Raw genomic sequence first — 23,110 nt, forward strand, 5'->3', positions numbered from 1 at the left:
TATTCAATCCATCTGAAATACTATCTAACCTACATTTTTTTTCTTGAAATTGTGACTTTTTTTCATTTAGGGTCATGAACATGCATGCAAAGTTTCAACTCACTGATGTGTTGTGAAATGTGCATACATAAATTTTATACGTTCGTAGGGCTGGACGATTAATCGGAAAAGTAATCGAAACCGAAATTCAGAACCTTTAACCGAAGTAATTTTCCCATGTCGGTTATTTTGTTTTTTTTCATCCTGTTAATACTTCCCCCTTAAAAACACACTACCGCGTGTGTAGCCACATCACGTTGCCCCGTCCAGTCAGTGGCATAAAAGCAAAACACGGAGGTGAACGCTGGTTCAGCACATAGTGATGGCGCGCGAGCGGTGAGCCTTGTGTCTTCACTAAACTTTGTCAGTTGTATTCAAGCGATTAGACGATCGGGTATGTATTATTATATCGAGCTACTGCGCTTGTGCAGCTGCATTGTGGAACGAACACTCATACAAACAGTAGCGTGAAGATCGCGCGCACAGAGAGGAACGCAGAAACTAGTTGTCAGCACTGTCCTGTTATTTATCACTAAAGTAGCTTAGAAACTCAAAACTTACTATAGCATATATTTTTATACTTTTATATATATTTACAACACACAGCTTCACAATTAATGGAGAGACGGTATGACTAATTCACACACTCATTCACTCGTACTGGTACTGTGCTAATTTATCTTTATCTGATTTACTACGAACCATAGATAAAATAACTGCTGATAGTGAGTCATGATATCAGATCACTCTTTCAATAGGAAAAAATATCCCACCTTTAATAGTCAAGCATATTTACAGTACAAACCTTGTAATCGTTCATTAATCTTAATCTGGGTAAAATGTTCAATTAATCGAGGTTTTGATCTTATGCCATAATCGTCCAGCCCTATACGTTCGTACTGTTCATGGGTCAATGTGACCCATATAGACAGCCATTCAAAAGCAACTGTACAGACCCAAAATACAAAACACTTCAGTGTTGTATGTCACAGCTCTTTAGTACTGAAGTGCTAGTGTCTTACTGAGTTTAACAGCTTTTTATTTTCAAAGTTTGTGAAAATATACCTGTTAATTTCACCTGTTAATTGTCTGTCCCACTTTTTGAGCATAGATATGAAAATGACTTTTCTAACTTAAATTGTTAAAAATCTTGAATACTTCAGAGCAGAGACTTAAGTTTGGTATCTTTTTAAAGGGAACACTTCACAGATTATTGTAGAAGTAAAAAAAAGTTGTAGAAAATATGATTTTCTGAATCATATTTTTCCATACTTTTCAAAATATTTATGAAGTAGACATCGTATTCAGAAAAAGTTTGGGCAGTAATATTAATATTTGATTTGACAAATGAAGAATCTATGGTTATTTATTTATTGCTCTGTCATTTCTTTTAAAAATCAGTCACCAAATATGAAAACTGTCTGAAAGTCTGAAAGCTGTCAAACGATATATAGTTTGTCAAGATTACTTTAGGTTTAGACTAAGATATTATTGTTATAAAGGTATAATGGTAAATGTCCCACATGTGGGGGGAGGGGCAGTCTTAAAAATAGTGGTTAAAAATATTTTTATAAATCAAAATTCAGATATTTATTCTTTGTAATGTGTGAAAAAGAGGGTTAAGAGCAAATACACAGATCCAATATACTGTTATACATTTTAAGTGCAATAATTTCATCCTAGATTTTGTTCATTGGTACTTTTATACTATAAACAAGTAAACACAAGCCATAATAATCAGTACAGAAAGAATAATCGTCACTCACGGCATGTGGTGGGTTTCGCCGGCCACATCAATTCCTGTTGTCGTGAACGTCTGCCCTGGCAGTCCACATACACACCAATACTGCTAAAGCACAAGAGCAGCTCTTTACTGGAGATCTCTACGAGACAGAGAGCATCCAGGCTCAGCTGCTCGATGAAGGCCAGGGTGTGATCGTCAGGGTGAAGGAGGCTATTGACAGTTCCATCGCCCTGAAGATTGTAGCGTAGGAACCCGGACTGGAAGCCCACGCAAAGCTTGTCACCCTGAAGACCCATCCATTGCACAGATGCTGGGACAATGATATCCCGCAGCTTACGATGGCGTGTTTTGCTCTTATTAAGCTCGTAGATGAACACCTTGTCAGATTTTTTCATGGCCACAAAAAGGCATGTGAGAGATCCGTGTCTGATAGTGCCTGAAACCAGAGTTTGGCAGCCTTTGGTCTCTGCTATCTTGCAGAATTCAGCATCACGGGCATCACGGTCATCCAGGGCCGTCATTGGGTAGAGTCGCACGTGGCCGTTTCGACCCGATATCACGGCAATCAACTGTTCTGATGGGATCAACTCAATCTGATGGACCTTCTTATCTCCTACCTTGATAATCTCTGTGAATACGAAAATATAAACAATAAGAGGCTTTGTGTTAACATCAAAGAGGCACTAAGATGCCTAAAATACAGTATAAACGCAACAGATAAGTATAGTAAACACAGATAAAGCTTTTAATTACACTTACCATCTTTGGTAACGTGAATAACGAAAAGCCCTTCCTCATTGCCCAGGGCTATCCTCTCATGATCTGAGGATAAATAGAAGTGTAGTTAAATTAAACAGAAAGCAGAGTTTGATAAAGCTACGCTGAATTGAGTTGGACCTGTGCAGACCAGTTCTTAAATTGTTTTATTAAATAGGATTTTTCTTGCACTTTTGAAGTACGAGAACTCAAAGAATTAATAAATATTAGATTGTTAGTCAAGGATAAATCAGTAAACTGTTCGCGATCCAGCTTACAGTCTCCAGAGTGATACTGGATATGGCAGTAATGAAGGTTTATTACAGTTCACTTTATTACAGTTCATCGGAACTGATTTACAGATATCAAGTTTACCAGTTTATTAAGCACCACCCGAAAAGTCATAAGGTCTTTATATATTTGTTTACTATTAGTTGTAATGAGTGTTTCTGTGTAATTCGCTATGTATGTTGGTGATAATGCAAGAGAGAGAGAGTTTATGGATAATATTTTAATGCACACTTGCACTGTGTTTCATTCAGCTATTACAGAGATTTTCTAGAGTGTAAAAGGACGCTTCATCTTTTGTGTGAAGTACAATAAACATCATAAAACTCATCTGTAAAGTTTTAGCCATCATTCGGATGGGGTCCGGTACAAGCTTGTACTAATATAGTGGAAGAAGACAATATAATTTATAACCGTAATTGAACTAAACTATACCTGTTCTATCTCCATGCAGCATGTATTCGTTTCTGACATTATAGGGCGTCCTGACTAACTCCTGACACCAGAGAATCATTGCTTAAAGCTCCGCCCTCTTATGCCGAGTGCAGCAGCTCATTTGCATTTAAAGGGCACACACATTAAAACGGCGCGTTTTTGCTCAACCCCAAAAAGTGGCAATTATAACATGTTATAAAATATTCTGTTGGGTATTTTGAGCTAAAACTTCACATACACACTCTGGGGACATCAGAGACTTATTTTACATCTTGTGAAATGGGGCATAATAGGTCCCCTTTAACATTATAAACCAGGATTATTGGGATATGGTGGATTGTACCTATAATAGCAGCAGACTGTGTGGTTTTGATGAGAGGCAGTGTGCTGTCATACGCCTCTTTAGGGACGTAAACAAAGCGCTCTTTAAGTTTGCTCTTCTTCAAGAGGCGGTGCAACTCGTTCAGCAGGCCAACCCACTTGATTTTTTCCTGATCGCTGTCAGCCAGGATCAAGATGGAGCATTTTTTATTGCTGGATGAGGAGAGCTGTGATGCTGTCACCTGCAGGAGAGGAAGAGGACAACAACTTCTAAGTTTATCACCAAACACAGGCACAAAATATTTTTCTTAAATTACATTACAAAACTAATGTTACCAATACAAACTTATGTCAATAAAATATTGTAAAATCATGTTCAACTCACTCTGAAGATACAGGGAATGTCCTTCCTGTTTGCATGAATGACATCTGATGCCAAAACTGGGTTAACTGAAAATTCCTCGTCCCTGAAAACAAAAGAGAACGATTTTGATGTCATGCAAACGCAGTAATTAGAATCAAACAGGCTCAGATGTTTGTTTTGAAGTCCTCTCTGACCTCATGTCAATAACCTGGTTCACCATGACACCAGGCTGAGCAGCTTTGCCCTCTGGGAGATCATATAAGAAGAGTTTGAAGTCACAGATCACAGCGATGGCCCTCTGCCACCCCTTCTTCACACCTAATGGTTTAGGCACCTAAAAGAAAAGATCTCAGAATTAGTTCTCAACTTACTGAAAACAAAACTTTTCAACTTATATTATATTATAGAGTTGTATAATATAATATAATATAATATAATATAATATAACCTTTGGTGACAGACTATTTTTAAAGCTAAAATATTATAGGTTGAAATTATAACTAAAAGGGTTAGTTCACCCAAAAATGAAATTTCAGTCATTAAGTACCCTCATGTCATTCCAAACCCACAAGACCTTCGTTCATCTTCAGACCACAAATTGAGATATTTTTGATGAAATCCAAGGTTTTTTATCCCCATAGAAAAGCAACGAAATTACAACATTCAAGGTCCAGAGAAGTACTAAAGTTATCGTTCACTGCATCAACTGCGTAGGAGACTGACAGTAAAGACTGTCGTTACTACTTCTTGGACCTTGAATGTGGTAATTCCGTTGTTTTCTATGGGAGATATAAAAAAAAAAACCTCTTAGATTTCATCAAAAATATCTTAATTTGTGATCCAAAGATGAACGAAGGTCTTGCAGGTTTGGAATGACATGAGGGTGAGTAATTAATGATAGAAATTTCATTTTTGGGTGAACTAACCATTTAATCCTGCTCCATTTTCCAGGATGATAAAAATGTTTATCTGCTAATAGTTAATAATAGTAACAGTAATAGTTTTGATCACAAAACTTTCATGGGGATTTAAATTAAAGCCTCTAACCTTGACATGGCCCTCATAAGCTGTGCCGATGCCTTTCTGGGGGTCGATACCCAGCGGTCCTTTGGTTTGATCCAGTGGGATCGGGCATACAGCAGGAGCTTTGTCCGCACACGTCACATGACAGGAGAAATTACAGACTGCAGAAGGAGGAGAACAAGGTGAATGCTAATCTTAATGCCAATTATTATTTCCATGACAACCTCAGCTGTTGCCGTAGTGACCCCTTACCTTCACACGTACAGCCCTGTCGAATGATTCCCACCATTAGAGATGTACACTGGTTACACTTAGTGGCCGTATTGAAGGTCTTCACCACGAATTGATGGGCCTTTGGCTAAAAAGAGCAATTTAGAAAACTATAAATTACAACATATTACAGAATATAAAATATGTTTGACTGGCTATGAAAGTAGGTAAAATATGAGGAATATTAGTTAATGAATTACTTTAGGTGTGCTGTGACCAGAGCTACTGTATCCTGATCGAATGACAGTTTGTGCACCTCTTTGTGGCTGATCTACCTGCTGGAAACAGTCATTGCTATTAGTCACAACATGTTAACATCCTATTAGAAACGTTATAGCATCATCTGCACCATCTCTTTTTTTCTGAATGAGTGAAGTTTTGTTCCCAAACCTGCTGAGCTCCCTACCTAGACAGCCCTGTGAGCCTCACATGCATGCTTTTGGCCATATTCTAAGGTGGCATCCCACGTGTATTGGACAAAGCAATCCCAGAATGCACTGTGACAAGCTCAGTGTTAAGCATCATCCAAAATGGCAGTGCAGTGTACTAAGTTTCTAAGCTTTCGTGTTGCTAAAGGGGTCAGACATTGAGAAGTCACCTCGTGAGACTCTGTATCGCTGGTAGTTGAAGGTGATCGAGAGTGTGACGTGATCTGGGATCTTCCATCTTCCTCCCGGGATGGTGTGTTGGATAGGCTGAAGTTATCGATAGAATCAATCTATTGAGAGGGTTAGAGAAAGGAAACATTTAGAGAACCGACCCAGCTGTATCAGGAGCAGCAGATGGAAAACATAAAATGGCAGCATTTAGACCCAAGACATGCCTGCTAAACATAGCACAACAGGGCTGTTTGCAAAGACATCATGCACATTAGCAGCATTTTGACAGGACAGAGGTTTAAAAAACATTTCCAAGACCCAAATAACACATCAATGATGCCTGACAGAAAAAAGAACCAAGAATTTAGAGCTGAACACAAACGCCACATGTCTGTTTCACAAAAAGCTTCACAATAGATTAGAAACAGCAATTATATGCAAAATTGAGTTAGAAGTTGTCATCCAAACCTCCATTGGTAATGCAAGATGAATGGAACAAAATGTTGCATATGTATTAGCTACAGAAAGTGTCAGTTTGTAGCCCAAATGCTCATGATGAAGAAGAAATGAGGTGAAATTGACCCTGAATGTGACAAATAAGCACTTGAGAAACCCTCTGGGAAGTGTGGATATGCCACTTATGCCATGCAGTAACAGACCGCAGACATGCATCAAATTCACACAATCAAACCAACGTAGAGATAAACCTCTGCACCAAACGCAACAAAAGGAGCTTACACGTCTGCCTTTGGCGACCGGCCCACAGGCAGTGGAGCGCTTCATCACAGACAAAATAGACAGATAGAAGGAGAGAAAGAAATAAAAAGAGAGCAAACAATATATGAACACAGAGAAAAGGATTTGCACGCTTACTCGCTTTTAAAATTAAGGTCTCAAAAGCCCAGAAGTAATAATCGAGAACATTATTTAATCCGCACTAAACCATGTAAAGAGAATACAAGAGGAAACATACATATCAATAAAATCAATATTCTGTGAATAACAAATGAAAAAGCAGACAGAAAGAATTAATGTTATATATTAACTTGCTGCAATTTCATTTTAAAATGAAGCCACATGCCACTGTTTTAAAATACCTACATCAAACTGATCCAGGGCAGAGGTCGGAGCATTGAGGAAAGCCAGGAAGGAATTCTGGGAGTCTTGGTGCTTGACCCCTGGAACACATAACACAACACAAACATATCAAAACAAATATCAAGAAATTTTGCCCGACTCAATTCAAATGTTCAGACTTTTACCTTTAGACAATCGCAAATTCTCAGTTTCCTGTTTCAGCCTCTGGATCTCTGCCTGCAGGTCCTGGTTTGTCTTTTCCAACTCCTCCAGTTTGCTGTGCAGAACAAAATCAACAGAGAAAAATGTAATGACCATAACCTGATAATTATATGAACTAATATGATAATATGTGGCCATTTTTAGATTATCATTAAAATGGTCAATTAACATTTTACTAAATTATTAAAGTCACAATGAAATGGAAGAATCGACTGATTTTGTCTTGTTTGGGAGTTTGGGAAAGTGGTTCTATCCATCAGTTTTGTTGATTTGATTTTGAGATGTAAACTCAAAAACAGCTGAATTTTTATTCATGCTGACTTTGAAGATCTAACATGAACAACTTCACGGTTTTATTTTCTCACATGCTTTAAAATTAAATAATATAAAATAGATGTATAATTTCTAGCTATTGTGTATACAACTCAATCATCGAATTATATTTTCTGAATTAAAATGGGACTTGGACATTGGTCAAACCCATATCTGTTGACCATTTTTACCAGCTATTCACTGGATTGTCAACTGGATAATACCAAAGACCCATTTAGACATGTCATTCCTCTCACCGGCCATCTTTGAAAAGCCTTTCTGAGAGCTATTTCAGTCATGTAAGTGCAGCTCCTATCTCTTTGTATGGGGAAACAAATTTTCCAAAGCTGTTCACCAAGCTTACTGTTTCTATGACTGTTTCTATAACAACCGGAGCTTCTAACAGCAGTTGCAGTGATGCAATGACTTTACCAATTGGCAATTGGCTTTTTACTTAGAAGACAGGACTTATTCCGCCATTTTGCGCATTGCACTTTCTCCTATTCCTAATAATATAAGTGCATCGTCTTTGTATAATCTAAAGTATTTGATAATACCGATCAACTCATTTCCTGATCTACCGAAAGGTACGTTCTTCTGCAAGCTTTAAAGGAGAGATGTGTGTTTTACCACTCAGTGTCCATATGGGATGCCTTGACTTTGTTGAGCTCATCCTGGATGGTTTGTTTGGCTCTAATCTCAGCATCCAGTGCAGACTGCAGCTCCAGACGGGCAGACATGTCCAGCTTAGCAAAACGTCTTATCTTCCATGGCATGTCCTGGAAAACCAGAAGAAAAGAGAATAAAACATCTACTTTTGCCATTGCCATTAACATCCTTTAAAGTTTGAAAAGGTCAATGTTTATAATAAACTTCATTATTAACTCATGCTACAACACATTCCAAAAATAAGCACTAAGTTAACAGTCAAGATCAAAGTTTAGTTGTAAAAGGACTCTCACAGTAGCACGTGCACCCAGACTGGTGTTCCTCAGGCCTTCCAGTTCTTCTGTCATCTTAGTAGCCAAAGCCTGCAGATATCCTCGAGCATCTTTCTCGTCACTGACCCTGAAAGAGAAAAACAGATGTTCAGAACTGCACTTCCAAACATGACCACAAGATGGCCCCACAGCCATACAAAAAACAAGGGTTTTGTGGCAAAGAAATAGAAGTGAAACAAAAACTGAATTACAATTACACAGGGGAGCAGCAAACATAACCATTATTTGAATGTTTGAATTTTTCGAATTTTCAGCCTACGTGTACAGAAAAAAACTGCAGCCGTGATTTTAAAACCAAGCAGAAGCTATTGCTGGCCAGTTGTTTTAAAGGTGCCCTAGAATTAAAAATTGAATTTATCTTGGCATAGTCAAATAATAAGAGTTCAGTACATGGAAATGACTTACAGTGAGTCTCAAACTCCATTGTTTCCTCCTTCTTATATAAATCTCATTTGTTTAAAAGACCTCCGAAGAACAGGCGAATCTCAACATAACACCGACTGTTACGTAACAGTCAGGGTGTACGCCCCAATATTTGTATATGCCAGCCCATGTTCCCAACATTATAAAAGGCATTAGACAAGGGCAGCCAGTAACGTCTGTATGTGCACAGCTAAATCAACAGACTAGGTAAGCAAGCAAGGACAACAGCGAAAAATGGCAGATGGAGCGATAACTGACATGATCCATGATAACATGATATTTTTAGTGATATTAAAGTGTAAAGTGTAAACTGTCTTTCTAAATGTTTCGTTAGCATGTTGCTAATGTACTGTTAAATGTGGTTAAAGTTACCATCGTTTCTAACTGTATTAATGGAGACGAGTGGTCGCTATTTTCATTATTAAACACTTGCAGTCTGTATAATGCATAAACACAACTTCATTCTTTATAAATCTCTCCAACAGTGTAGCATTAGCCGTTAGCCACGGAGCACAGCCTCAAATTCATTCAGAATCAAATGTAAACAATATAACAGTATACATTACAATACTCACATAATCCGCCGCATGCATGCCGCATGCATGACGAACACTTTGTAAAGATCCATTTTGAGGGTTATATTAGCTGTGTAAACTTTGTTTAGGCACTGTTTAAGGCAAGTGCGAGCACCGGGGGTGGAGAGCGCGCGATTTAAAGGGGCCGCAACCTGAATCGGCGCATTCCTAATTATGCCCCAAAATAGGCAGTTAAAAAAATTTATTAAAAAAAATCTATGGGGTATTTTGAGCTGAAACTTCACAGACACATTCAGGGGACACCTTAGACTTATATTACATCTTGTAAAAAACATTTGATGGCACCTTTAAGCAATGGAATGAACGAACAAGAAAGTGGTGATCTTTTATGGCTCGTTCCTACTAATCTGCCTTTCAGCAAGGACTAATGAGCAAACGTAGTGTTGCATAATTAATATTAATTAGTCAAGCTGCTATGTCCCTACTCCACTCTTTTCAGATCATTCCTACACTCCTGCACTTTGGCTCAACCGCAGGAACTTTCCCCAGGAACTAGGGACTTTGGGGCAGTACTCTGTGTGTTTCGACCGCAGGGACAAGGGTCTAAATGAAGCTCCGGGTAAAAATTTCACCCTCAAAAAGTTCCTGCTCACGAGGTAGTACCTTTTCAAAGTTCAGAAACTTTCTGGGGTGGGACTTGGGCACTGAACATGCTGATTGGTTGAGTTAATGCAGCATTTTGGTTGACTCCACGCAGCATTTTATTTTAACCACCATTTTTAAAAGACAGCAAAGTGAAAGCAAGTCCCTAGTTCCTGAGGAAAGTTCCTGCAGTTGAAAGCGGCTTAAGAGTTGTTTGCTATTTCAAATAAACAATGGAGTTTAAAAAAATACGACCGATGGACCAACGACGAGGTTCAGGCTTTATTAAGCTTATATGCGGAGGACGAAATCCAGCGGGAAATGGAAAATCGCGTGCACTCCTACATCACTGGACTAATTTGCCTAATCTTCTTGGTACTTTAGACCGTGATGGAAATGCAGACAGCAACAGGTCTGGGGGAAAAAAGTTCCCAGGACAAATTGTTCCGGGTAGTTTCGGTGGAAATGCAGCTTAAGAGCACTGATTCCAGATTAAAACATGCGATTAGACAGCAAGGTGAAAGCATGTGTGTGTTTCTCACCATTGAATGATTTCTGTGATCTGGGCTTCCCAGTGAGCCACACTCTCTTTCTTATCAGCCAGTTCTCTCATCTCCTCCTCCAGCTGTTTGTTACTGCTGCTCAACTTCTCAAACGAGGACATCATCTACACACACAATAAAAGATGTTATTGAATGCACTACCTATTAAAAGGTTTCATTTATATATTTATTTTAGAAATTAATTAATCAAAAGACATTTATATCTTACAAAAGACTTCTATTTCAAATAAGTGCTATTTTTTCTTTTGCACTTTCTATTCATCAAAGAATCCTCATAAATAATAAGCAGCACAACTGTTTTCAACATTGATATTAATAAGAAATGTTTCTTGAGCAGCAAATCAGCATATTAGAATGATTTCTGAAGGATCATGTGACACTGAAGTCAGGAGTAATAATGCTGAAAATTCAGCTTTCTAACACAGGAATAAATCGCAATTTTAAAAATATATTAAAATACAAAGTTAAGTTGTTAAAACAGAAATTTACATTGCAATATTACTGTTTTACTGTGTTTTTTTAATCAAATTAATGCCGCTTTGGTGAGCATAAAAGACTGAATAAGACCATACAGTACTTTTTTATGAACACGTATTCATTCAGTCAACCCACAGACTTTATTCTGAAAATGTAGTTTAGCACATCCTAACCCAGTTATACATTTAATTTCGGTGAAAAGAAAATAAATGAGGTTTTTACTCCTATACAACCCAATTAACAACAACAGGCTCAAAAACATGCCCATCATCATCATTTAAGAAGCCAGATGTAATTATACAGACCAGAGAAACAGCGACTGGCTCTCATCTGAGCCTGCAGGATGGACCACCATGCAAAGCCACCCGTGTCACTCTAATACCCTCTACATTTCCGCCCCTAAACCACCAAGAACCACGAAACGCTCATGAATAAACATGACACCCTCTGTCTGCAATAGCTCAGTTGACTTCGCAATAAACATGTCTGCTAGTACACATATATCCAGTCAACTCTGATTTACATGCGTTCTCTATCTTAAGCAAGAGCTGGTGAGGTTGACCACCCCATAATTGCACTTGCATTATTTAACATTTCCATTTAACAGTGCACTCTGACCGGAGCTCTGAACCCTCGCAGTGGTCCTTAGGATAACCGTGTTCCAGATTCCTGTCTGTTGATCAGCATATTTCCCTGTGCTTACACAGGGGGGAGAACGCTGACTGACTTCCCAGTAAAACATTGGCATGGTGGACCATATCTTCAGCTCATGGAAACACTCAGTCCGCAAATGGCAACGGCATGTTTTCTTTCTTTCACAACTGAGTGCTGCCCTCCAAGGGTTCTTCTCTAAACATCTCTGGCATGTGTTTTTTTGCCGTCAGCCTCACTGAGAGCAGTTACGAACCGACACACGCACATGGAGAGCTCTCTTTAAACCACTCTGTGTGCTTTACGCTCCATTTGAATCGCTCAGAAACGAAACCAGTATTAATGGTTTTAACAAAAAGCATCAACTCTGACTGCTAAGAAGCGAAGCCTCCTGTCATCTTCAGAGTAATGACCACATCAAAAGCGAAGTGGAATCTTTGACTTCAGTAATATGAGAGATGGAGGTTGTGGTTTCAGGATTGTGGTCTGATGTGTTAGTGTTGCACAGCATCCTGGAGCCACAGTAGTGTCATAGTATCCAAGCCTAAAAATACTGGTATGCCATAATTTTTTCAAATCGTAGTAGTTTTACTATGAGAAACATTGTTTATACAGTAGATAAAATTGCTTGCACACCAACAGTTTAACTTGAATCTAAGGCATGTCTGCAATAATGTAAAACAATAACAAAAATAACGTGAGCATGACAAACACTGTCGACTGTCATTCGAGAAGACTTAAGATGATAACATTCACCACACTCTATAAGAAACAACACAGTCAAACAACATAAGTGGCGCTAAGATATTTCAGTTGGTTTAATATTGTGAGATATGATTTAAGCCAATGTGAAATGCTGTTTTACTTCCATAATGTGAATTTTTTTGAGAAAAAGGTGGTTGCTAATGAGTGGCAAAATGGGACATTTGCATGGGTTAAACCAAAAAAAAAACAAAACAAAAAAACAGCCTGAACATTTTTTTGGCGGGGGGTTGTGGATAGGGCAGTCAAAATGATTATTTGAAAATGATTTTCCTTGAAACTAACTAGTAACGTATCTGCCCTTGACAGGCTCAGACTACAGATTATGGCTATTTGAAACTGCAATACCAAGAAAGGTTATTCACAGGTGCAAACACGTGTAACATTTAGGATACTTTTAATATCAAGTTTTGCTGGTTAGCTTTATCCTTGGCAGTGTACAAGACGATCTACAATCTAAATGAAATTATTGAAATTGTTTTGTTCAAAAGAAATAATTGCAAATTAAATACTACAAAACTTGAAATGCTAGCTAATTTTACACAAATTGACACAGATTTACAATCAGTTGAGAGATTGTGAATGATAAATCGCGTTCTGCATATTTTCAAGTCACAAACACCATACCTGCAAACTAGACATGGTGAAAAAGGTGACGTGTATGAACGAAATTGTTGTGGGGGGTCTGGATCTCAACCACGTGTTTTCCAAGATCCACCCCATTCTACTTCTGACTGGCTAGCAATGTTAGTTGGGTTGAAAGTGAAAGCTCTCATACCATTGGTAGGCGAACTCATGAAATCGTCTTTTTTTCCCCTTTTTTTTTTTAATGTAGGTCTCTTATTTGTTTCCGCAGCCAAATGCCACACACCGGAGATCCGGCATGGTGCCGGAAAACTTTAAGCCCATCATTACACTGAACAAGAAAACACATCTAGTTCACTTTTACAGCCTCATTGCGTTTATACCTGCATTCTTGCAAACTAATCTAATTCAAACTTTCCAATTTGTAGATTTGAAATAAAGATTGTTGATGATGCTGAAGTCATGTGATTGTGGTGTAGTTTGTTCATAGCCTAGCTTTAGCTTATTACGTCTGATAATTGTTTTAGACTTCAAAATTAATAAAAGTAGTTTAATTTAATTTGTGAAAATTATCTTGATGAACAACACATGTAAAAATCAAACTTTTGTTGGTCACTAAACTTATTTTCTGGACTAATCCAAAAGCCAATGGAAAAATCGTATTGTCTTTATGTTAAGGTAATCAGGGTGATGCTAATTTCCAGGTCGGCCTAAAAAATATGCCATCCCTGCAGCACTCAATATGAATTTCCTAAAGCAATGCCTAAACATATATTTGGATATTGGTTAACATTATCCAACTGCCTGCAGTGCCTAAGGCACATCAATGGAAAAGCAAAGTCATTTCAGAATTAAGAGAGAGTTATTTCATTTTTAAAAATGATTATAAAAACATTTTTTCTTTGAAATAACCTGCATCAGTGCATTAAGGTTGAACTGCAGAATTTCAAGTTGACGTTCAGTTATCGTGACAGCCCTAAGAGTGTGTGAATGTTCACCTTGTCAAGTTCACTGGAAAGTTTCTTGTTCTCCTCTGACAGCAGCACTCGCTCTCTTTCGTACTTCTGTTTGTACTCGGTCTCAAACTCCTCTCGTTCACTCTGACTGTGAGGGTGAAATGATTTATTGAGCATTAGGGTTAGTCAGCATCCAACACACACTGCCAACATACTAACACAAGCCAAACTCCATGGCTTATTTTAAAGAGGTCATGATCTACACTATATTTTATTTTTTCCCCTTACCACTTGTAATCTTAGTCAAGTTTCCTTGCGCTACAAATGATTATAATTTAGTTTTACATGACCATTTCTGTAAACTCTCTGACCCTTAGAATTATCAAGTAAAATAATACATGGTGCCGTTTAACAATCTTTTGTAATAAGATCAGTACCTCTCTCTGCGGGTCTTCTCAAGCTTGTCTTTGAGCATCATGATCTCTTTCTTCAAGGTGAGCTGCTGTCCCTCAGCTTCTCGCAGCTCCTTCTTCAAGTTCTTCAGTTCGTTGGCATGTTGTAGTTCCCTTCGTGACAGCTCTTCCTCATAGAACACAGTCTTCTTCTCCAGGTCTGCTCGTAATTTACTGAGCTCTTGGTGCTGCTCAGAAGTCCCAACGCTTGGAGAACGGCCCACCTGCTTCTGCTGCTTCACGACACAGAAAAAAAAAGTCATACTCATTAAAATGCTCTAATATAAACATCCAATCCCAAGCAACATGTACAGTAGTGCTTTTGACAAAAATACACTGACAACAGAGCAAACAGAGAGAAGAATGGATATATCAGAGAAGGATGTCTATGAAGTAAATGCATAGTATTAATAGAATGTTAAACAAATTAAGTATTTAGCCTATATAGTTCATCATATTTACACCTATATAAGTCATCATGTTCACATTTGTATGTGTGCTTGCAAAAATAAAAGCCTCCGACATGCACACGTTCATGTACACAAACAAACTGCTTTGAATATTACTTTCTTTTTTCAAAGAGATTAACTTTATCCTCAGATGAATGAGGCCTACGATCAAATGAGTTTCAAAAATAAATACAAAACCTGTGCTAATTGAAAGAAAACAAGTTAACAAAAAGATTTAATTCAATATTTAGTGATAATATAGCATAACGAGTGATTTACAGGCAATATTTACAAGGCCGGTCATTTTTGACCAGGAATACAAAAGGTTGTACAGAGTGGTTTTAACTCTGCAAAAGGGTTAACAGTAGCTATGTTTTGCTCATTTTGGGATATCGCATAAAAAAAATTAAAAAAAAACGCTGGATGAAAATGTAAAGATGCACATCAATTCTAAAAATGCGCATTAAAAAAATGTAAACACTCAACTGAATCGAATACATTTTTTATGCGATATGAAAACATGCACATAAATTTCGATGGAAACACTTTTACTGGAAAAATTCCTTGATGCGCATCAAAAAAGACGTGACTTTGTGATGAAACGGCATAACTGGTGATATTTAGCGCCAGTTTATCAGGTAGTGACGATTTCCTATCTTCGGCTTACTGGATGGAAACAGTGCTTTAATAGCAAATGTTTTATGCGATATTCCAAATTTGTTAAATTCGCAACTTTGGATAGAAACATAGCTAGTGGCAAAATCACTGTAACATAGCCTCTTACAGCTTTATTTTCAGAGAAAAAGTGTGTTTGTGTGCGCAAACCTTCATTCCCTCAAGCTCTTCTTCCAGCTGTCTGCTGTACTGCTCACTCCGTTCCCTCAACTTCTTCTCTTTCTGAGACTCAGCAGACCACTCTTCAGCCTGGGCCTCCATCTACACACACAGATACAGAGTTAACACATATTTAATGTATGATCCCACTGAACAGACACCTCTGATCAGCTGTTCTCCTCCACTCTAACCTCTTTCTTGGCCCTCTCGGCTTTGCGCACATCCAGCCGAAGTGCTTCCACCTTCTGATTGAGGGAATCCATCTCCTCCTCTTTGTCCCGAAGCTGTCTGGAGAGTCGTTGCTTCTGTGACCGCAGCTCCGTCACCCTCTCGCTCACTTCAGCAAACTCCTGCATGGCCATTTTCCTCTGGCTGTCCGCCTCTTTCAGCTCCTTCCCCTGAGTTTTCAGCTTCTCTAAGGAGTTCTGCAGGCCCTGTACCCAAACAGTAAACAAAGTTATACAAAAGATTAATTAAAAATATTATTATTTTTTTTCTTTTTAAATAACTTATTAATTACTTACTCTTATAATAAAATAATTTAATACAATTAATTAAAAACACTATTAAAAATACATATTTATTTATTATTTTACACACACTTTCACACTGACTTGTTTATTATTATAAATCAACTTATTTATTGAACATTTGAGCCTTTTATTATATTGTGGTGGTTGCCGTTTTATAATTCTAATCAGCAAAAATTAAACAGAGGCCTACATTTAGCATAACATATTATGTCATTATACCTCTCAAGAGATATTATGTGGCGCTTTCAAACAAATCTATAGTGAGAGATATTGGTTGTGTGAAGCTGCAGTTAAAGTCGTACCTTCTGCAGGTCATCTCTTTCCTGCTTCATGCTCTTGAGCTGTTTCTCTAGAGATCGGATCTGTTTAGAGGAGTCTTCCAGATCCCTGCGGGCAGAAGTGGCCTGTTCTAACTGCTGCTCCACCTGTCCTGTATCTGAAAGGAGGAGAGAGACAAAAATACAAGGAAGAGGCACAAACTACAATGTGAGGCATTAAAAACATTGTGTATCTATGAGTATGTAAACATCATGTACAAAACAAACATGCAGCTCTTGGTAAGAATAAGCAGCAATTTATGTTGATCAAAATTGTTAGTCAAAACTCTGTAAACACATATAAAAAAAAGGTGTAGTTGCATGAGACAAAATTTGTGTTAATCGTGTTTATATGAGATTACCTGCGATTTGTTTCCTTAGAATTTCTATCTCCTCCTTCAGTCCACGGATCTCAAACTCTCTGTTGGAGGAAACGGGCCCATCCCCGCTGGAGTACTGCAGAGCTTGAACCGTTTTTGTGGCCTCTGAGGACCAGAAGACATTTCAATTGTCAGCCAGGCAGACTAACAACTTTGTGGTATTATTTCAGCAGAAAATAACCTAAGGAAGAAGGGGCAGACACCTTGTAGTTTGCGACTGAGCTCCAGTTTTTCCTGTTCCAGACGGCGGATCCTCCGTTCGTACGCCTCAGTAGCCAGACTGTCCTCCAGGCCGCGCTGCACACCCACGTCCATCTGCGTAGGTGCCACAGACTCCCGCAGGCAGCCACGGTCAGACAGCGTACTTTAGGAGAAAACAGGGTCAGGAGTCAAATGATCACACTAGAGTGGGGGTTCTCAACTCTGGCCCTCCAGGTCCACTTTCCTGCAGTTTTGCTCCAACCCTAATCAAACACACCTGAACAAGCTAATGAAGTTCTTAAAGATTACTAGGAAGATATAGGCAGGTGAGTTTAATCAAGGTTTGAGTTAAACTATGTAGGGCTGATGCTGTTTTAGGGCTGATTTTTGTTTTAAACAGTGAGGGAATGGGATTGTAACACAATGCAGGCTGAATTTGAACCTGCATCTCCTATATGATCTTCTCAAAAGAGTTGTACAGTGATATCTTACCAGTTACTTGTGTAGGTGAAACCTACAAATGGGAGATGGTGTCCTGAGAAGGCGGTGTGAGAAGGAGGCGGCATTGTCTCCTAAAACAGAGCAGAAATTGTAAGATCATAAGATTTGGTAACCCAAATGTTTTGGGTTCAAATAAGGTAGGTCAGTGGTTCCCAAACTGGTTCTAACGAAAACCACAGCAGAACTACAACACACGTCTGTGTTTCGTGAACAATTCTGCGGCTTTGAATGAATCGTGAGAGTCAATGATTCAATGATTCATTCACAGCCACTTGCTTCGTTACCGAATGAATGATTCGATGAGTCATTCATAAAAACAGTGACTTGCTGCCACCTACTGGTGGTCTTAGTTTAATATTTAAAAGTATCACTTAGTTTTACAATCATTGCATATCTCTCATTATATTTTATAAAGTTATACATAAAGGTAAAAAATGCAATGGAAAAACAATTTAGGGGCAGATATTGTCCCTTAATGGTAAAGGTGTGACTGCAGTCGAAGTGGAAGAGAGTGGGTACGCAGAAGGATGGTAATCCCTTCAGGGGGTACTCCACTCTAAAAAGTTTGGGAACCACTGAGGTAGGTCAAAAACAAAAGTGCAATATACTACTGTGTTCTTGAGGCAGTCATCATCCACGTCAAAATTTGATGTGTCAGATGGGCTGCTGACTTCAGGGATGTAGGGGGCGTCACAGTTGCGGATGTTCTGCCAGTCAATGCCAGAAAAGAAGGGGTGCTGTTTGAAGTCCACAATGCCGTTCTGACCCAGCCTGTGCTCTCTGGAGCAGATGAGTCTACGGATCAGGTCTTTGGCATTTTCCGAGACGTCTGTCACATGGGCAGGGAACTGGAACCGCTCCTGCGGGAAATGTATGAACGGAAAACCACTTAATAAAGACACAATATTGGTCTACTAGGTTTTCATGCTTGAATGTTCAAAAATGAATGATTTTGTTTTGTTTTTTACATATTTTACATTGTTGCAGTTCCATTCTTCCCAGTATTTCAGTAATGTTGATTTTGTACCTATCCCTATGAAGCCCCCTATGTTATGCCTTAAACATTGTATTGTACAATCACTGCAGTGTATGGCCTTTCATGAATTATTGTTTTAAAATAACATTGCTGTGACTCTGTACCTTGTGGTTCATAATCTTGCCATATGTTTCCACCAGGGACTCTGCATAGAAAGGAGTTTCCCCATACAGCATCTCATACATGCAGACACCCAGTGACCACCAGTCACATTCCGGGCCATATTTCCCTTTCCCGTCCTCCATAGCCTGCAGGATCTCTGGAGAGATGTAGTCTGGAGTACCCACAGCGACAGACGACTGCACCTGTAAGGACAAAAATTTAGTTATATGCTGGAAAGTTCAACAGGAGGAAAGGCTGCATATTGAATACAAAACTGGAACATATATTTTCAATTTAGCAAGCTATAATTGGACTGGTTTAATTTACACTTGCATATATCGATTCTGCTTTTTCTGACAATGCACTTTTTAGGAATAATACATATTCATGAGGAACTGCACAGTATTTTCTGCCGTGTTTTCTGTTATGTCTGTTAAAGGTCTGTCATTTTCAGCTATTTTTCATGTATATTTGGCAAAAATGTTCACAGAGACAGCCGTTACATTACATAAATTCATTTTTTGCCATTTAGTCAAAGGTCTGGCTCGCATTTAATAGTCTGTCTAGATGTTACTAATATGTTCTGGATCAAAAAGACAATGGTGTCAATTCAGGACACAATGTCAGGTCTCTACCTGCAGGGCTGTGATGCTGGGTAAGGATTTTTTTAAAACAATGCAAATCATTTGGATGAATCTCACAAAACCTGTCAAGAACATGTACAGGTCATATTTCACCCCCGAAAAAAAAAAAGAAAAAAAAAATTAGATGTTTTGCACAAAGAAGATAAGTCAATTTGTTTCATTCAAACAAAATCATTTTGACTTTTAAATCATTAAATATAGTCAGTTTTTGACAGTTGTCATGAGATTCATCTATTTATTGTGGTGTTTGTTATTATAACTGCAGGAGAATTCAGGACCTGGCATGTTGAGAACAGAAACAGAGAAGGGTTCAGTGTCTGTCTGAGCATCACACGAGTTACTCATTTACATTTTAGTGATGAGTGTTGTGTCTTTACTGGCACAACACTCATCACTATTAAATGCAAATTAATAGCTCAAGCCATCTCATTGGTTGCAGCCAGCAGATGAGGGCATAGCCTAGGGCAGTGGTTCTCAACCACAATCCCGGAGCCCCCCAGCACTGCACAATTTACATGTCTCCTTAATCAAAAACACCTGATTCAGGTCATCAGCTGATTAGTAGAGACTCCAAGACCTGAAATAGATGTGTCAGACAAAGGAGAGATGCAAAATGTGCAGTGTTGAGGGGACTTCATGAACATGGTTGAGAACCACCGGCCTAGGGGAACAGTCAAAGTATTTAGATACACAAAAACCTCTCAGAGCACAGACCACATTGAGAGAGAAAAAAGAGCTAGTGATATCACTAGAGACCACTAATGAACAAGGGGGATGAATGGAGCTTCCTGGCCAAGGTTCAAGGGGGGCTGAGTCGGCGGAAACCGTCTGTAATGCAGCTTGTGGCAGATGTGTGCAGCTGGAAGAATTTGTGGAAGTGAGGCAGTAAATTAGCTGCTCTTGCTGGCAGTGACACACACTTGAAAACACACGGACATGTGAAGAGAGTTAGGCACACGTGCGAACACGCAGAGACCACACTCACGCTGCTCTTGTCAGAAGTCGGTGGGATATCCTGCCGAGCTATCTGCGACGTGCCAGAAAACAGCAGCACATATCAGATCAAGTGAAATACTCACCCCTGCTTCAAAGACGTGTGACTGAAATACAACTCTGATCATAAACTGCCTTTCAAACTGAGGGTGTCCTCTGGGTCTCCCATTATTTTATATTAAAACAGTGTGCCTACATGATTGAGCTTGAGCCCAATTTCTTCAGCAGATTTTTTTTTTTTTTTTTTTTTTTTTTTTTAAGCATAACTTTCAATTTATTGTGCAAGCACTTCCCATCAGAACACTAGATGAAAGAGCCTGTGTCATGTGACCTAAAACTCTTTTTGCAGCATTTTCTTTCTGGAACACACTACCTGACTTTTGCTCAGATTTTTAGACGAGTCGACAACAGTTGCTGAAAGTCTGTGCCTGTCTAAAGATTTTGGCCAATCGGAGTTGACAGATTTCACAGAAAATCTGTGAATCTTTCACATTCTAATTCTAATTTTATCAATTTCGAAAACAGTTGTGCTAATTTTTTTTTTGAGGAAACCGTGATCCCCCCCCCAGGATTCTTGAATAAAAAGATCATAAGAAAAGCATTTATTTGAAATAGAAATCTTTTGTGACATTATAACTGTTGATTAATTTAATGCATCCTTGCTGAATAAAATTATTAATTCCTGCCCCCATTATAAAAACTGCCCCCAAACATAAACGGTAGTGTAACTGAGGCAAAATATTCTTAGTACAGGAAGTGAACTAAAAAACTATGGGAAAACCAATCCGAAACTAACTCCAAAAAAGTAGTACACTTACCTCACCCTTAAAAAATGTCTGGATGTCACTGCATAAGATAGTTTTGGTTCCAATTTTTTTCTTATTAACTTTCTCCACAGTGATTTAAAAAAACATCTTCAATAATAGATTGTGTCATTCACAATTCTCAATGGGACTGTAAGTCCCATGAGGCATATGCTGTATGTGACATTTATTAGGATGTTTAGACTTGAAATCAAACCATGACTTTAGTGTTATTGCTAGCACCTGTTGAGCTACAGAAATGCTGAGAGCTTAAAGCTTTTCAGAAAACAAATATGTATCGTTTTTACACTAACACATTCCTGTTGTGAAGCTTTCAAGCCCAGTTGTAGGATCAATCTGACCCATTACAGTGTAGAAAAGGAGACCCAGTTCACACAACAATAACACAACCCATTACCAGCTCTAAACAACAATCCTGGCGACTTCCTTCTTCTGTGAAATATGAGGATTAACATTCTGGCGTGCTCTTATGTCTGCATATTCACTGATATTAAAACAGCTAACATACTAACCGTTCCATCCTCCCTGAGTTTAAGACAGGATCCGAAATCTGCAAGTCGAATGTGTCCATTCACATCCATAAGAATGTTATCTGGCTTGATGTCTCTGTCAGAGAGAAAAAAGAAAGACACATTAATACAAAAACAATAAAAGATTTTAGATGTTATATGTTGATGTGAAAGAAGTTGCTAAGAGCCATGTTTAAAGCTGCCAAGGATATGGATTCAAATCCCAGGGAACACACATACTAATTACATTTATTCTTTGAATTTATTCCTGAAAAATGCAGTAATGTAAATGTAAATAATGCTATTATTATTGTATTTGGTTTACATGGAGCAAAAATCTTTTCAAGGCATGTTACGGCTTACTTTATTTTACAAACTTAGAGCCAGTGCATACTTTAGAGAGCTTCTTAATGAGACAGAGCAGTAATTCAGTGGGTTTCACAGTGGGGACTTGTGTTCGCCCCGTAAATCACCTCTATTCCTGAGAGAGCCACATAGGAAATGGCTCTGTGACACAGAAAGCCTCCATCCACTCCACATAACACAAGCTCTTATGAGAGGAAGTCAAAACAAACAGAGGTCAGAGATTTGAACCTGTCATTTGCAGGGCAGGATTAGTCTTAATAGGGTATGAGAGGTGCTCTCTGCCCCATCTGTGACCTGCCCATGGGGCAGCCGGCACTAGAAGCATAAACAAAAAGGCATCAAAGTGTCGCAAGTTCGTGTCTCCATTACAGCTTATCTAAACCTGTATGTGAGAGAACACGCTCGAGGCGAGAGCGAAACACACTGTTCTTATTCTCCTTAACGCTCTTGCTCTTGTTCGCCCCTCGTAAATTTGATCCAGGAGGTTGACGTGGAGATGTAATAAAGACGGAGTGAATGTTTGCATGTGCCTTGTATAGACATGAATTACTACACTCGTGAGGTGAGTTTCCTTCAATATTTCACCCAAACGGCCTCTGAATCCTGTAACAATGTTCAATGGGCAGTCAGTTTTTTTTTTTAATAACCATAATAAAAAGTCCTATGGAGATTTATAATGAAAACACAATTATACTAAAAGCTGATGGAAACTTGATACTGAGGTATATCATATTGTACATTTTTTGCAGCACTTTTATATTCTTGAAATTTAAGAAATGAGTCTGTGCACACTGAATATAAACTGCCAGTGAAATAGAAACCAAGCAATCAACAAAACCTGCTGTCGCTTGTGGCGGTCTGGCTACTGATTAGGACAAAAACTCATGCCTGTTAAAGACAGTGCTATAATATTAGTAAAGGTT

General features: G+C 38.6%; 1 protein-coding gene across 19 annotated transcripts in view; it reads right to left on the reverse strand.

Moving 5' to 3' along the window:
• The window catches only part of cdc42bpaa (CDC42 binding protein kinase alpha (DMPK-like) a), a 75,242-nt gene that overhangs the window by 13,748 nt on the left and 38,384 nt on the right, over window positions 1-23,110 (reverse strand). For 4 of the 19 annotated variants that reach the window (XM_067366539.1, XM_067366537.1, XM_067366535.1 and 1 more), the window contains exons 6-32: window positions 21,825-21,918; window positions 20,481-20,522; window positions 18,854-19,054; window positions 18,322-18,573; window positions 17,705-17,784; window positions 17,215-17,375; window positions 16,994-17,116; window positions 16,617-16,750; window positions 15,973-16,215; window positions 15,773-15,883; window positions 14,484-14,734; window positions 14,089-14,194; window positions 10,595-10,719; window positions 8,413-8,518; window positions 8,081-8,229; window positions 7,102-7,193; window positions 6,941-7,017; window positions 6,578-6,616; window positions 5,839-5,958; window positions 5,441-5,518; window positions 5,223-5,328; window positions 4,995-5,131; window positions 4,142-4,281; window positions 3,969-4,050; window positions 3,606-3,825; window positions 2,543-2,605; window positions 1,806-2,411 (exon numbers count right to left, since the gene is read on the reverse strand). In XM_067366539.1, coding sequence (XP_067222640.1) covers window positions 1,806-2,411; window positions 2,543-2,605; window positions 3,606-3,825; window positions 3,969-4,050; window positions 4,142-4,281; window positions 4,995-5,131; window positions 5,223-5,328; window positions 5,441-5,518; window positions 5,839-5,958; window positions 6,578-6,616; window positions 6,941-7,017; window positions 7,102-7,193; window positions 8,081-8,229; window positions 8,413-8,518; window positions 10,595-10,719; window positions 14,089-14,194; window positions 14,484-14,734; window positions 15,773-15,883; window positions 15,973-16,215; window positions 16,617-16,750; window positions 16,994-17,116; window positions 17,215-17,375; window positions 17,705-17,784; window positions 18,322-18,573; window positions 18,854-19,054; window positions 20,481-20,522; window positions 21,825-21,918 — 3,938 coding nt within the window. The remainder of the gene's footprint in view (window positions 1-1,805; window positions 2,412-2,542; window positions 2,606-3,605; window positions 3,826-3,968; window positions 4,051-4,141; window positions 4,282-4,994; window positions 5,132-5,222; window positions 5,329-5,440; window positions 5,519-5,838; window positions 5,959-6,577; window positions 6,617-6,940; window positions 7,018-7,101; window positions 7,194-8,080; window positions 8,230-8,412; window positions 8,519-10,594; window positions 10,720-14,088; window positions 14,195-14,483; window positions 14,735-15,772; window positions 15,884-15,972; window positions 16,216-16,616; window positions 16,751-16,993; window positions 17,117-17,214; window positions 17,376-17,704; window positions 17,785-18,321; window positions 18,574-18,853; window positions 19,055-20,480; window positions 20,523-21,824; window positions 21,919-23,110) is intronic. The other 15 variants (XM_067366544.1, XM_067366542.1, XM_067366541.1 and 12 more) reach the window with 9 other exon arrangements.

The sequence above is a fragment of the Chanodichthys erythropterus genome, chromosome 18, assembly GCF_024489055.1.
Source record: "Chanodichthys erythropterus isolate Z2021 chromosome 18, ASM2448905v1, whole genome shotgun sequence".
NCBI lineage: Eukaryota > Metazoa > Chordata > Actinopteri > Cypriniformes > Xenocyprididae > Chanodichthys > Chanodichthys erythropterus.